Source organism: Aulonocara stuartgranti, assembly GCF_965226115.1.
Source record: "Aulonocara stuartgranti genome assembly, chromosome: 10".
Lineage (NCBI taxonomy): Eukaryota > Metazoa > Chordata > Actinopteri > Cichliformes > Cichlidae > Aulonocara > Aulonocara stuartgranti.
In genome coordinates this window covers 17074380-17090122 of record NC_138946.1, presented here as the reverse complement: position 1 = coordinate 17090122, position 15743 = coordinate 17074380, and the positions used below count along the sequence as shown (strand labels likewise).

The following is a 15743-nucleotide window of genomic DNA, read 5'->3' as shown; positions in this document are numbered from 1 at the left end:
CTGAAACAGTAGTGTATAGCAGCCCCTCAATCAGCTCCTACAAGCTTTTTATCTGAATGTTGCTGTTTTAAAGTTCACAGCTGAAAAGTGAACAAAGGAAGGGTGGATCAGCTTATTTTCAGAAAAGCTTTTACAAATAGCTTTGATGCAAATGTGCCTTTGATCTGATCTTGATCTCTCTCGTGCTTGTGTGTGTGTGTGTGTGTGTGTGTGTGTGTGTGTGTGTGTGTTCGTGTCTGTGTGAGAAAGAAAGAGAGAAAGTTTAGGCAGCTGTGCTTTATCAGTCATGGTTAGAAGAAAATAAATCCACGCCTCTGCATCAGTTTGATCCCATGGTCCCTAGAGCTCCCTCTACCTCCATCCAAACACACACACAAACTTTAACCCTAACCATCAAAAATGCCTAAACGTAACCATAACCTAACTGTAACCCATTAAAACACTAAACACTAAAACCACATTTTGAGCCTCAAAAATGGCTTCGAACTCGTGGGGATGGGCATTTTGTCCCCATAAGGGACTGTTGGTCCCCACAAGTATATTAACATTCCAATTTTTGGTCCCCACAAACATATGTGCAGACAAACATATACACAACTAAAAATTGACCTGCATACAGACCAAAGAGTTGTATCAGGGCTGGATGCATCTCTTAAGTCCTGCATCAGGTATTTGCTAGATTTTTTTCTGTCCAGTTTCACAGTTATTTTAAAACTCACATTGAACTCCATGCTAGGATACAGTAGGTTTTCAGCTAATGTCTGTTTAGGATTCACCTTGTTGATAACAAAATACTATTTTACGTTACGTTTTTGAAACAGTCTGCTAGTAACAAAGCACCTAAACATATAATTTCAAATAGCTTGTTTGCTGAGTTGTAAAGAGACACAACACTGGCTCTTCTCTTGAGTTAGAAGCCTTATTTATATGAACGGTTCGTATCATTCCTCTGAACATGCTCAGGCAGATAGACTGGACTGAAAATCAGTGAAAAACATCCAAAGAAAACCTTTGAAAGCCCTTCAGTAAGACTGGAAAACAATTTATCAAGTCCTCTTTAAAAAACTACAAGAAAGTGTGTCTCCTTGGAAGTAAAATATAAAGAAACATGGAGAGCCTCAAGACTTTTTAAAAGGACTGCACACATCATTCGTTAAAAAAACTATATTTCAATAACAAAAATGTATGGGGAGGTTGTGGACTATAACTCCCCCTTTCCTTATTTCTGGCCTCCACTCATTGGTGGATGAGCAGTGGTGTATTTGTGATAGTTTGTGTTGCTGCTGCAGTGCTGACAGAGAAAACAGTGACCTTGCATACTGCCGGATGGAGCGGAGCTGTCTCCTAATTTGACTTTCGCCTTATTTACACAACAGCAGGGGTAATGCAGACTAGACAGAGGCCCAGAAAAAGGCAGGGGATAAATCCTGACTAGTAGTCAAAACAATAAACAAGCAGACGCATTCCTTAAAAGCTCTGCCTAGAAATTCCCAATATTAGACATAAAATACAAGAGGAAGTGCAAAGATTGTTCACAATTACACATCGCAGCCTAAAGGTTTTACTCAGTTGGTGTTACAAATTGAAAACATTTCCCGAAATAACTGACCTCAGCTGAATCAGACAGACTATATATCTGCAGAGCCGGTCTACAGGATCATCTTTTGTGTGTTTATCAAAAAAGTAACTCAGGAGTAACTGCTGGAAAGATTCTAGGTTTGCATTAATTTAATCAAAGTGAGACATCTTATCACCTTGTGTCTGAGGATGTAATGTATTAATCTGTAATCAAACTGAGCAAAAAGGGCTTTTTCATGTTGAAGACTGCAGCTTTTTGACTGCAGCTCATATCCTTCCAAACACCTTCCTGTTACCTCGTCTACAGTATTAATGATTATCAGGAGCACTGCACTCATTTTAATCCACTGACTTCACAGCAAAGACTCATTCAGTTAGACAAGCAGATGCGTCACTCTCACCTCACAAACTCACACACATAGAAACTCAGCCTAACTCACCCTAGCCCGGCGGGCCTGCAGGTGTATAGGGGATGAGAGGGACGAGCGCGTCAGTGGTCTGCTGCGGGTCAAAGGTCTTGAGCAGCGCCTGGACAGTGGCTCAGATTTGTCTGGAAATCTGGAGGTTCCCTGATCCTGATTTACTCGGCTTACCATCCTGTCTACAGCCACAGAACCCTGGGAGGACCAAAGGGAAGAAAAACAGTGAGATGGAGCAGCATGAGACTTCAAGCCAGCTGAAGGTTCAGTGTCACTTTTAAAAGCAGCAGCTGAAGAAAAATCCAACAACAAATTCAGCTCACTCGTCATCAGAACACAAAATGATTTCAAAACTTTTAAAGGACATACATGATTTTATTTAGCATTATATTTAGATTTTATTTTGACAATAAGCGATTAAAAAAATAAATACATGTTGACCATCAAGAATTAAAACTATAAGGAAGAACAGAAGAAATGAAGTCAAAACATGTTTCATAACCAATGGTAATCCCTGATTTCTGAAATTTTTTTATGGCATGGTGAACAACAAAATCTTAATTCCTCATGACAAATGCCAGTTTAAATAACATAACTCTAATTTTCTTTATAGAAAGTTTCCATGTAGTTGTGTCCCCTTCAATTTCTTACCCCAGTCCCTGTCCTCATGTCACCTGTCTCTTCAGCAGCTCTCTGGTTTCTGTGGAGTATTTCGTGGAGCTGGTGTTGGTGGTGCGTGATGAAAGACATAAGACACTGGTAATGATATATCTGCCCTTCTCTTATTCTGAAAAATCCCCCTTTATGCCATAAGTATCTCCGCTCAGTGACAACACTGGAAAGTCCAGCTTGACCTGATTGCTCAACTACTGTACCCAGCAGTGGGAAGACCCGCCGTCATGCTTCCCGCTCTTCCCTCCTGTCCATCGCTGAGTTGATAACAGGGATGTGTGTGCAAATGTGAGCGTGTGTAACTGAAGCAGGGATGGCATTCGTGTCTGTAAACGGCATGCTGATTTCCCCACCAAGATTTCCATCTACAAGTGCATGGATAGAGAGCCACATTTTCTCTTTATTACAGCACACAAGGCTTGTCTGTGCAGAAAATTCCCCCTCTGACCTTGCAGAGCATTGCCATCATAGAGATGGCATGATGCTGTTGCTAGTTTTATATAACTGTGTGGTCAAAGTTACATAAAAACATCAGGGACACCGTGTCCCCAAAACTAATCTTTAATTTTAATTGTGTTACTCTTACGTAAAAAGGTTTGTTTGACTTTGATATTTCGGTTCTTTCTATGAACTAGCCGGGCACTGAGGATATTACCACAGTGCACACCTCTTCATTACACAAAAGCAGCTCTAGCAGCTCTGAACAGTGCAGCATGAAGCATGAACATTAGTTCACTGGAAGGTTTCTGTCACAATTCCTCCTGAGGTGCACTTAAATGTGCCCTGAGATTCACTGTAATTCGTTCATTTCACTAAAAGGCATAAATATGAACCTCATGGCTGCATTAGATGAAAGTCACTCAGTCATGTTGACTATGTGAGAACCCAACAACATCCCTAACCGCCCTATCAAAATGTCACAGTGATCAATTTAATAGTTGAGATATTGCAGTCTGGATCCAAATGCTTGACTGGGACCATCACCCATGTGAGCTGTGATTCTATGACTATCATGACAAAAGCAAGGACACAAATAACAACTTTTTACACCGACATAGCTAACGCAATTCTGGAAAGTATAATGAGCATGTAGGGTACTTCATGATTGCAGGATAGTGTCTGAGGAAAGAATGAAAGAGAATATTATTTGGAGCACTGAACTCACTAGTTTTTCTATATTGAGCACATGACCTTAAACTTTGGGCCAAATCAAAGGCAAGACTGATGAAGAGTGTTGTTTAGAGGAATAACGTGGCAGTATATACCAGGAACCTTTGATATTTAGCTGGATATTGCATATTTTTAACTCATATGAATACCTCTGTTGTGCTCCAAAACAAGGATGACCTTTTTGCTATAAAAAAAGAAGAAGAAAGAAATAGATTGCAAGTCATTGGGTTTAGTGAATCTATAAAAGAGATTCTGTGCTTCTTCCACCATAAGACGGCTAAATTCACCACTTGTATTCAAAATGCTGCTGTCACTGAAAATAAAAGTGTGTTTACGTGCTCCACAGAGAATGTGGCACATAAAGCTAAAAACGGAGAGATACTGTAAACGCGCTTTATTGCTGTTTCCAGACAGTTTGGATGAGATTAGCGCGATTAAATACCACCATTTTATTACATTCCTGAAGTTCTGTGCTGCTGGTTAAAGAGCTTTTGAGGTTACCAGATTTACACTTGGTAAGCGTAATGAGGCAGCTGGAATGCTGTGTGAGAGCAGAGCAGCACAGCCATCCGCAGACCGTGTTCCTCTTCCAAAAACTATGTTAAATACACCTGTAAAATAACAGCGAGCCCAAATGACGAGCTCAGCTCCTGTAATCTGCTTTCTGGAGACACGGCGCTTTATCCAGGTGGATGCCAAATGAGTCAAGATCTGTTTGATTTGTGAAATGCCTTAATGATGGAAAAACAACAGGCTTGGAGAACATCCAAACTAATATTCTTAGCTATGCTGCCTTGTTAAATGAAAGGTGGGTAGCTTAACAGGGGGGAGGAGATAGAAAACTGAGGCCTGTCTAACATGTGTGAATGGTACATTCTGTGTTGATGATGAATATACGCAGTCAGTAAAATGTTGCTAAAGCTTTGTTTAAAAAGCAATCATTTTTGCTATAACCAAAGCAGTGGCCCACACAATACTCAATTTAATATTTCACTTAGAATTCAAACTTTGTGCAGCAAATCAACCAGTGAAAAAAAAAATCAGCTTATCTGATACAACAAATTTGTCTTGAGTGGTCATTACTGAGTTTTATCATTGATTTACCCGCTGACTTGGAGTGAGAGGCAGTTTCCAACCTGGATGATATTGGCAGTCCAACAAAGGGCTGAGAGAGAGATATAACCGTTCATGGCCTTCACACTCATCCATTTATAATTAAAAATCACTGGTAAACACATACATGTGTTCAGTCTGTGAGGAGGAAACCAAAACAAGACAAGATGCCTCCGTCACCACGCTGCACAAACTGTGCTACAAAAACTAACAACTGTGGTGTTAAAACGTCTCTTTCCTCTTGACTTGGTGACTGCACTGAATACCACAGTATTGTGCAAAAAAGTCTTTAACCACATGTCATTTCTTTATATTTTTCCCTGCAGGACGTCTTTATCATCATATCATTTGTCTTGAGCAATAGTGCTCCAGGTTTTCTGAAGGTCTTGCGTTTCCTTTTTTTTTGCTCATTTTCAGTTCAGTTCTTATACTTGAATGTTTGTTAAGCCACTTAACAATGACCTGTGACTGATTCGAGTGTAAAAAAAAAAAAGCACCAAACTCAGTTTAAATTTTATCTTCTGGCGCTCTATTACTAGCAGCCTGTTGCAAAAACACACTATTATGTTACGGTCATATGTAGTGATAAACCCAAATGTGGAATTTTGACTCAAATTGTTGACTTCATGCATGTTTAATATGTGTTATGTCCAGTATGTACTGTATGTATAATGCATATGAAGATCAGGAGAGATGTACAACAGTGAGTGTCTACAGACATCTGAGGCTCAGGCTGCAATTCAGTCAGTAGTGTTGGAGATAAAAATTGATGGAATTAGGCTCACGGGAACATTCAGACTTTAATTCACCATAAATAAATACCACAGAAAAAAAGGCAGCCAATATCCAGAAAAGAGCTTTGAATGCCCTTCAGGAATCCTGGAGAACTATCCGTGAAGACACAAGCAATAAATTACAGGAAAGCTGCCTGAGAGACGTCTTCCTATACTGAGGAATAATGGTTCATACAAACACTGACTCTCAAACTTGTTAGAATTGTACAGTTATCCTTATGTACTGTATTTCTGTTTTTCTATGCACACTTTTTAATAAATCACCTGTTTCCCATTTTCAAAGCAAAACATATAGAAATGAGGGGTGACTCATGACTTTTGCATATGCTGTAGTTTTAATATTGATAAATTCCCTCATTTAATACCTCCCGAACAGAGAATCTCTCCAGGTTTAATGTCTTCTCTTCATCAGCAGAATGCATTCAGTTGCAATCTCAACTTGAATGCGTGCATAAAAAACCTGCGTAAATCAGTGAACTTCTACATTTTACAAGCCTCACTGTCTAAGTTTCTCTAAGTGATGCACAGCGTACTTGCTACATGTGAATGTGTATTAAGAAATGTTTCACTTCACCTTTATGTTCCTTCAGCTTTAAGTCTGTGAGTTTCTTTTTAATCACCACGTATAATCTTCATTCATTCAAAGCATTCTGAGAGCCTGATGTGAATAAACATAACATTACTTGTACTTGACTCACTGTGGTGCTCTGCTGCTCCTCATCAGCACTGGCCTCATTTGAGTAGGAGGAAATTGCGCCTTGGACTTCTTGGATGCCCTCATTGAGGTGGTCCAACTTTTTCATCAGCAGGGTCATGGAGTCATACGCAGAAGCCTGAACGTATAGGTAAAAAAACAAAAAAAACAAATGCAGGAAAATATTTCTCAAGGACAAGCTCTGGGGATAATCTTACACTACGCCTTTCGTGTATGCTGAACCTAAAACCATATACTCCTCTTCCTCATTCTTCTACTCCACCTTTCACTCCCTATAGGGCTCCTTAGAGATGAACACTGGGCTTTTTCAGCCTAACTAAGGGTAGACTTTGCAGTCTAATCATGTCTCAGTGTGATTTTTATAGAGCAGATACATTTTTGTCAAGTCAATGTCAAAGACTGTCGCCTGTAAGGAGTAAGCTTTGCTTCATATCACAGCAGCACTGCATGTTATGTAAATGTGTAGTATCTCTCCAGACCAATAGTCATGCACTACACCCTCAATTTCCCTCGCTTTCCTTCTACACCCATTGGTCACGGGCTCTGACTGAGACACTTGTTCACTCGCCTTCCAGGAAATGAACAAACTGCTTTGTTTCGGGGCTCTGCTGCCAACCCCAGAGTCCCAGGGGCTGATAGTAGCACATAGGGCCCCTTTGAGGAGCTTGAAATCCAAAAACAGCCCCCTCACTCACACACACACATGCATAGCTATACACAAGCATGCGCTCACCCACCCACTTACGGACACAAACACACCCTTCTGTCCACTCCCTTTCCCAAAGCCATCATGTTGACCAGTTTGAAAAATATCAGCAATAAGGGCTTTGGCAGCAAAGTCATTTCCTGCACGTTACGGCCCCCACATCTCCAGATTCCACACACGGGAACACAGAAGGGTTTCTATCACCGGGGTGCTATTTTTACCCTCACTGTGGGTGACAGAGTGACGGGAGAACACATCTAGTGGAGGCTTTTCAATGGCACGAGTGACTGCAGACACAAGCATGTGAATGTAAATGTGCCAACACGAACACAAATGCACACCATAGCATACACAAGCACAGACAGAGTGCTCTCAAAGCTCATGAAATGTTAATATACTTCTCTCTGAGGGATCAGAGAAGATAGAGCTTTTAATGCATCCTGACATATTTGCTAAAAGACCTTTTCATTATATGGAGAGGCTAAGATGCCTGTTATTTTGATATAGTTTTTTTCCTGCAGCTTTATCATTGATAAATACTTTCATATACAGTCTGTTTGCCTGTTGTACTTACATGTTTTAGATCATCAAACAAATTTTTATATCAGACAAAGTAACCCAAGGAAATACAAAATGATGATTTAATTTATTAAGGGTTATCACACCCTTGCGCCCTCTTGTTAAATCATAATTTAACTCTGATTAACCACATTTTTTTTGGCAAGCTGAGTTCGATTTCAGTAGACGCACCCAAGCCCGATTACTTCCAGACCTGCTGAATCAAGGAATCACTTAAATAGACCCCGTCTGACAATGTGAGGTAGACTAACAGATAAAGAAAAATCAACACATCATGCCACAATCTAAAGAAACAGCTGAGAAACAAAGTCGACATCTGTCAGTTTGATAAGGGTTACAGAGACACTTCAAAGGCTTTGGGTATCCACTCAACCACAGTGAGCCATTAACCACAAATAGAGGAAACTTGGAACACCTTCCCAGGAGTGGCTGACCTGCCAAAATTACTCCAACAGGACACTGACGACTCATCCAGGAAGTCGTGAGAGAACCCAGAAGAAGATTTAAAGAACTGCAGGCCTCACTTGCCTCAGTTAAAGTCAGAGGTCACAATTCAACAATAATGTTGAATGTCAACATAGACACAAGTCAAAAGACTGGGACTGGTTAGAAGACTCATTTCACATTTGCCAAAAAACATCTCAATGATCCCCAAGACTTTTGAGAAAATATTCTGTCGACTGATGAGACAAACCTCAAACTTTTGGAGGGTTTGTGTCCTGTGACATCTGCATAAACTAACACAGCATCACACCAGCAGTCCAACATGGTAATGTAGTGTGATGGTCTGGGGCTGCTTTGCTGGACATGGAAGACTTCCTGCAATTGTTGGATCCATGAATTCTCCTCTCTAACATTAGTAGAGAGCATTAGTTTGTGTCTTCAAGCTGAAGCACACTCCAGTTCTGAAGCAGGACAATAATCCAAAACACACCAGCAAGTCCACATCTGAATGGCTCAAAAAAAATCTAAAATGAATGTTTATGGGGTGGCCTCATACAGGTCTGGAGTCATGTTAGTTGAGGTGCTTTGCTATGAGCTTAAACTGGTCATTCATGCTGGAAAACCCTCTAATGTGGATGAAATAAAACAATTCTGCAAAGAAGAGTGGGTTAAAATTCCCCCAGTGATGTGAAAGACTCATTTCCACTTATGACAAACAGTTTTAACATTTCAGCTCTTGATGCCAAAAATGACACAAACAGTAACTACTTTTTTACAAAATGGCCAGATAGCTTTGGGTAGCTTTTTCCCCTTAATAAATGAAATCAAATAGCAAATACTATTTTCTCTTTTTACTTCACGCAGCTGAATATTATCTTGTAAGTGGACCTAATAAAAACATGGCTTAAGTCTTGTCCAATACTCTTTAAAGGGTATCTAGACTTGGTCTAAATGTCAGCCCAGACAAAGGGTAAAGTACTAGCTGGCCTAACTGTAATTCCCTTATAGTACTTCATCTTCTTTCATTATCCCAAACACAATTAACCAGATTGTAACTTGAATTAGAGATGGGAAGTCTCCAATAATGCTTTTGCTTTCTTAAGTATTAGGTGTACTTTGACATTTGTAAGCACTGGTAGTAGAGGTGCAAAGTAATTCTACAATATTCATCCAAATTCAGAAAACTACAGATATTAAGGGTTATCTCAGGCGAAATAATACTCACACAGACACAAATTCAAGAAAGTGAAGTCATATCATTATCTGTAAAAACACAGATTTATTTTTCTCAAGTTTCGGGGCATGACAGCAGGCTGCCAGAGACTAACGACAAATCTGTGGCAACGATTAATACACCTTCACATCTGAGCTATTAATAAGGCAGAATAATTATCACCAAGCCTGCAAGACACATTTTATTCCAAGCAAAGTTTAATTACTTGCTTTTAAACATTTAATTTGGCAAAAATGTCGTCCACATTCGGGGGATGTGTCCAAACTGCTCAGGCCAAAATATTCCAGGAATGTGTGAAACAGCAGTGGGGTTCCCTTCAATTAAACAGGTATTCAAATGAGCCCCGGCCTCAGTCTGTCAATAAGTAACTTGAAAAGCTACTTGGTCATAATCCTTTTATTTCAGGCCAAGGCGGGAAAGCTGCGTACAGCAAACCAGAGGACTGTTGTGGAAACGTGCCAGCAGCTGAGGGCTGCTCTGACAGGTGTGAGAACACAGTCAGGGGCACTGTCACACTACGGGAAGCCTGCTGGTGTGTTGCATGCTGGGAGGATTGGAGATGCTGGGCCAGACCAGGCCAGGCCAGGCCAAGGGAAATATGGGAGGAATTTCTAACAGGGGGGAACCTGCTGAAAGATTCCTATTTACTTAGACTCTCTTTTTTTTTAATTGAATTGAAGAAATAATGCAAAGATTTAGTAGCACACAAAAATGGAAGCTTTTTTTTTTTTTTAAGTTTTATGCATTTAATAAAAAGAAAGAACAAAACAGGCTACTTTAAAAAATTCAAATACATTGTGCAGACCCCCTGCTGCCCTGCATCTATAGCCTAAATACAGCACTGGATCAGCACATGACAACTTGCTGTGCACGCAGCACACGAATGCAATGAATATTTTCCTCAAAGATGATATGAAAGTATTCCTATTTAGGAAATTCACTCCTGGCCCTCAAATGAAATCAAGTTCGAAATGTTTTGACGTTGCTGCCCTCTGGTGGCGCCTGTAGGGATCACAGTTGCAAAAAAAGATTTTAGCTGCAGGCATTCTGGCAGGTCTCTTTAGGAAACTAGAGGGGCGACATAATAAGATTAATTGTGGCTAAAATTGGCGTTACAGTCCAGGCTGCCTTGGCTCACTTGAATACTTGAATGGAGCAGTTGTTAATTTCACGAGTAAAACTTGTGCTTTTCCTGCTATGACCGGATCCCTCTCTGCTGTGGAAAAAGGATCAGGCTTTCCGCAGTGCAATTTAACACAGGATAAAGGCTTTTCAAGTGCTTTCTCTGGCTGTTCTACTAAGTGAACAAGACTTCTTTGTTTTTTATTATTGCCCAAGCCCCCCTCTTATTTTCCTTACCTGTTTTCCATTCTTCTCCCATGTGTCCTCCTCCTCCTGGCTACCTGTGAACCCAGGTTTGCCCTTGTTGAGTTTTTGCCAGTCAAATGGTGTGCTGTTAGGCTGGGCATCCTGTCTCCTCCTTAAGCACTTCCTGTTCCTGTTCAAGTTTCTACGACGACGGCTGACCAGGAATTCCTTATATTGTAACGTTGCAGGAAAGTCATCATCATCACCGTCTTCGCCCTCCGCCTCTTTAGAAGTGGATGACGATGACTCTCCGCCATCTGAGCTCTCGTTGATGACCTGATTGCCAGTCCCACAGTCGTAATCACAGAACACAATGGCGCTTGGGTGGTGTTTTACTACTCTTAGCACGTCCTCTGGTGTATTCATAGATGCAGGCAGACGTTTATGACAACATTTGTCCAGGACTGTTGGGGTCTCTGCAGGGCTCTCGTCTTTCTGCTGAGGTATTTTAGCTCCACAGTCTTTTACATTCTCTGCCTCCATCTGAGAATCACTATGAACAGCTGCTCTGCGATCCAGGGATGACACCTCCATGTCCTGACCTGCTCCAGGAGACATGTCTGAACTCTGTCTGCATTCACAATGTCCATTCTGTCTGAAATCAGACACAGGAGCATCATGCAGGGAGCTCTTGTCCATTTTCAGCTCGTTCCATTTTGTGGTATGACTGGTTACAGGATCCAGAGCACAAAGCAGCAAAGGAACAGACTCAGACATGCTTCTTAGATGGCCGATGGAGGCTTGAGGCAGGAAAGTAGCTCGACCTTGAAGGTCACCCAACAGAAGATCGACAACCTGATGGTAAGTATGCCTGTTTGACTATTCCAGCACAGGCAATGCAGCTGATGGACCTTCATACATCTCTACTGAACCATCTGTAAGGAGCTGAACTGGACCAGCTGCAGCTGATAAACTGAAAGTACGCATGGATGATATTTACAGTTTGGACCAAATTTAAATGGCCCAAAGTTCTTTGATGCCTGAGTTATAGAGAAGAGGAAAGAAAAACAGAAATCGGTTAATCAAGAATACATTTAAAAATCCATCCATTCAATAACCCCTTTATACATAAATTCCAAAACATGAAGGATGTAGCACATAATATACAAATTCATACTCATATATGCAAATTAATCAATATTTTTTGACTGTCAGACGGTTCAATAAGCACTCAGTTGTCAAAACATTTGAATTTTCTGCCAATTATTTCATGAGCCAGCAGGGTCAAACCAGGAGCCCTCTTGCTTTAAGGCAACAGTACCAACCACCGCATCGCCACATGCAGTTTTAAAATAAAACAGATAGATTAAAAAAACACATGATTTGAGTATAAATCATTCTCCTACAAAGATAAAGCTCCTCCAGTGTTCCTCAGGTGAAACAGAGTGTGCATATTTGGGTAAACTGATCGATGTTCACATGTACGCGGGACGAAAAATATATATGAATGTGTAACAGAGAGCTATTTGTTTTGTAAATGGATGTAGAGGAACTTACGTGAAGCGCTCATGAAACTGCTGCTTGGACAGTTTTCAGAGGCCCATTCTGTGAATTCATTAGTTTTGTTTTAATGAATAACTCTCGGGGTAACGAGCAATGGTTAGTGCTCCATTAAAATCTGCTGTCGATTCAACACTGCATACAGGACACTTAAAATGAATTAAAATAGCTCAGCGGCAGTGTGCTTTTACAAGATTACTTTAATATGTAGAAAAATATTTTTCCATTTTTAGTGAAATTATGTGACTCATATCAGTCACATCATGAATGTGATTGTTGGCTGATTCCTCTGTAACTCTGACATTTTCATTATTTTTCTTTTCTCGCATTTTTCTCAAACGCATTGTTTTTTCCTGCAACATAGCTATTTTTGTCTGGAGCCAACACACCCTTTCCTACCCTGGTTCTCAATGTTTTCGTTGCCTTTCAGACACACACACACAGACACACTCATGTTTAACCCTCAAATTACATAGAAATACTTATTCACTGTAGAGCACAGAGAGTATTTACATGCAAAAATCCTTTCCAACATAGAGGATTAATACAGCAATGTCGCAAATGTCACTATTTCCCACATGTTAGCTGAGATGTGAAACATCATCAACATCATTTCAATCCTCTCTAACTGACAGAATATGAGAGAATTTGGGATTCTGACCTACTTCTTAAAAAACGCACACACATAAATGAAAGCACGCTGCATTGTAAACAAACACAGACTCATATTTACAACATACCAGACATTTTAGCACAAAGGTTGTGTCACCCAGGAAGTCTTCCCTCAGAGCAGGCTGAAGATCAGGGGGTAGCAGATCTAACAAAGTGACCTGTGCGTTTATACAGCGTGAAACCGACTAAGTTTATGTGGGGAAAGACGTGAAATGCTGAGAGGGGAGGAGAGTGAAAGAAGGGCTGAGGAATGCTTTTCCCTCCTACATTACCTCACCGAGAACACATAGAGAGCTCCACGGGCAGGTGTTTAGATTATTTGTGTAAGCGTGCCTGTCTGAAGTGCGGCTGTTATTTATTATTTTTCATGTGAATGAAAGTTTGTGCAAGGCAAAAAAAAGAAAAAAAGGGTAAATGATTCACTCCAGACAAAGGAAATCAAATCTTTTTGTTGGTCGATCGAGCAGATTAAATATCTGCACGAAGACAAACCAGACTCCCTCCCTCCCCTGTTCACTCATTGCTATACAATATGGCCCAGAGCAAAAGACTTTTTCACCTCAGAAGCAGATTCCTCAACAGCACATGAGGTAATGCTTCAAACTCTTCTTATCTTCTGTAAATATCTCGCCTTCCAGACTATTTCTAACAGCCTGTGCGCTTTCATCAACAACTGAAAGACCTGTGATATTTACAGAGAAGTGGATGGACTGAAAAGTTTTCAGGATTGTTTGAAAACACAGATTTTCCCATTTTGGAGGGAACCTCTGTGGTCTGGGGTGAAGCTCTGCTATTTGTATGTTAACCTTGAAAATGATCCCGCCTGTTGAGGCCCGTTTTTTGGGAGAAGAGGTCCGGACAAGGGGGAAGACCGTAGAAGTCTCTTTGCTTACTGTGACATCAACTTCTCAGGGTATTACTTAATTACTTAAGCCGTTACATTAGGCATCAGCAATGTAATAAAATCCTAATCAGAATAACTTCAAAGTTTCACATCCAAATCTTTGGTTCATCAGGAACATCGTGACTTATTTAAATGTTGAGATTAACATTTACTTTAAATTGTGACGATCGCGATTAATGTTTTACTGTTTTGAAGAACTTCACATTCATGAGAGCGATCCTGTTTGAAGAATCTTGATAAACCTTCCCCAGATGTTTCACAGCTCCACTGTGCTGTGATGATTTATCTCCAGTCTATTAATAAAACATGCACGTATTTCAATACAAGCTACGCTAACCTGCTGAGACACGCTTCGTGTAGCATTCCTGTGAAAAAAAAGGTATAGTCGCCTGGATCAGGTTGAGCAGAGTAAAAAGAAAAGAATAAAAACAAAATGGAGAAAAACAGACATCAAGGTCATGTTTGATGGGTAAAGTTTGAATGTTTAGAGGGAAAAAAAACATGTTTCTGGTATTTTAAGTGTACAAATCAATTCCACGGAGGGGTCACACCAAACATTTATGAGGAGTAGCTGCAGAAAGAAATAACTGCTTTATCTTGACAGTGTTGAATGTATATACTGTTTGAAATGCAAAAGAGAATAAATCCTCATTTTGACAGCAAACATTCAGTCAGATCAGAGAAGAAAAACGACCTTTTGAACTCTGTTGTTGCAGAAAACAAGGTATTAAAATTCTGAACCTGTTCTTCTGATAAAGGAGGGAAATATAATGACTCATAGAGAAACACGCTTCTGTTCTGTGGATGTGAGCCTGAGCGTACACTCAAAGCATGCATTTATTGTTCATTTATATCGGCCAGTCACATGGTAGCAGCTCACTGAGTAGACATGGTCCAGACGACCTGCTGGAGGTCAAACTGAGCATCAGAATGGGGAAGAGAGGTGATTTTGACAGACAGGCTGCTCTGAGTATTTAAGAAAATGCTGATCTACGGGGATTTTCCCAAACAACCATCTCTAGCATTCATAAAAACAAATGCCCTGAAAAAGAGAAAACATCTGGTGAGCAGCAGTTCTCAGGGTGAAAAGGCTAGACTGCATTGAACTGATAGGAGGGTAACAGTACTCAATAAAATCATTAGAATCAAGCTGTGTGGAGTAGCATTTCTGAATACATAACAAGACAAATCCTGAAGCTACAGCAGCAGCTAAGAACATGAAACTGAGGTTAATTTTAACACAGGTTCATCAAAATTGGACAAAAGTTTGGAAAACTGTCACCTGGTGTCTCATAAGTTTTGATTTTTGCTAGTAGGGTCAGATTTTGGTGTAAATAACATGAAACCATGGATCCACCCTGCCTTGTATAAGCAGCTCAGGCTGCTGCTGCTGGTGGTGTAATGGTGTCAAGGGTATTTTCTTGGCACACTTTAGGTCCCTTAGTACCAGCTGAGCATGGTTTAAATGCTACAGACTACTGATCATGTCCATCCCTTTATGATCATAGCATATGTATCTTCTGATGGCTGCTTCCAGCTGGATAACACACCATGTCACAAAGCTCAAATCATCTCAAACTGGTTTCTTGAGCATTAAAAAAAACTGTCTGTACTCAAATGACCTCCAGAGGCATCTCTGATATGTTACCAATGTTAACATATGGACCCATATCACAAAGAACAAAGACAGTTCTGAAAGCAAAAGGGATCCAAACCCAGTACAATGCTTGCCTACTAAAGTATATATAGTGTATATTTTCTTCTGCTTTTCTTTCTTTTCTTTTTTTACTTTTTCACTTTTATGAATGATGCAAAACCAGAGTCGTGGGTTAAAGAAAAAGGTGCTCTGACCAAATAATGATCACAGAGATAGAA

At 40.3% G+C, this 15743-nt stretch overlaps 1 protein-coding gene across 3 annotated transcripts in view; it reads right to left on the bottom strand.

Moving 5' to 3' along the window:
* stard13a (StAR related lipid transfer domain containing 13a) overlaps positions 1 to 15743 on the bottom strand; it is a 56753-nt gene that overhangs the window by 40708 nt on the left and 302 nt on the right. The window contains exons 1-5 of one of the 3 annotated variants that reach the window (XM_082548934.1): positions 13033 to 13149; positions 10784 to 11772; positions 6445 to 6579; positions 2649 to 2717; positions 2019 to 2195 (exon numbers count right to left, since the gene is read on the bottom strand). In XM_082548934.1, coding sequence (XP_082405060.1) covers positions 2019 to 2195; positions 2649 to 2717; positions 6445 to 6579; positions 10784 to 11509 — 1107 coding nt within the window. In that variant the 5' untranslated portion in view covers positions 11510 to 11772; positions 13033 to 13149. Of the gene's footprint in view, positions 1 to 2018; positions 2196 to 2648; positions 2718 to 6444; positions 6580 to 10783; positions 11773 to 13032; positions 13150 to 15743 lie in introns of those variants that run through there. The other 2 variants (XM_082548935.1, XM_082548936.1) reach the window with 2 other exon arrangements.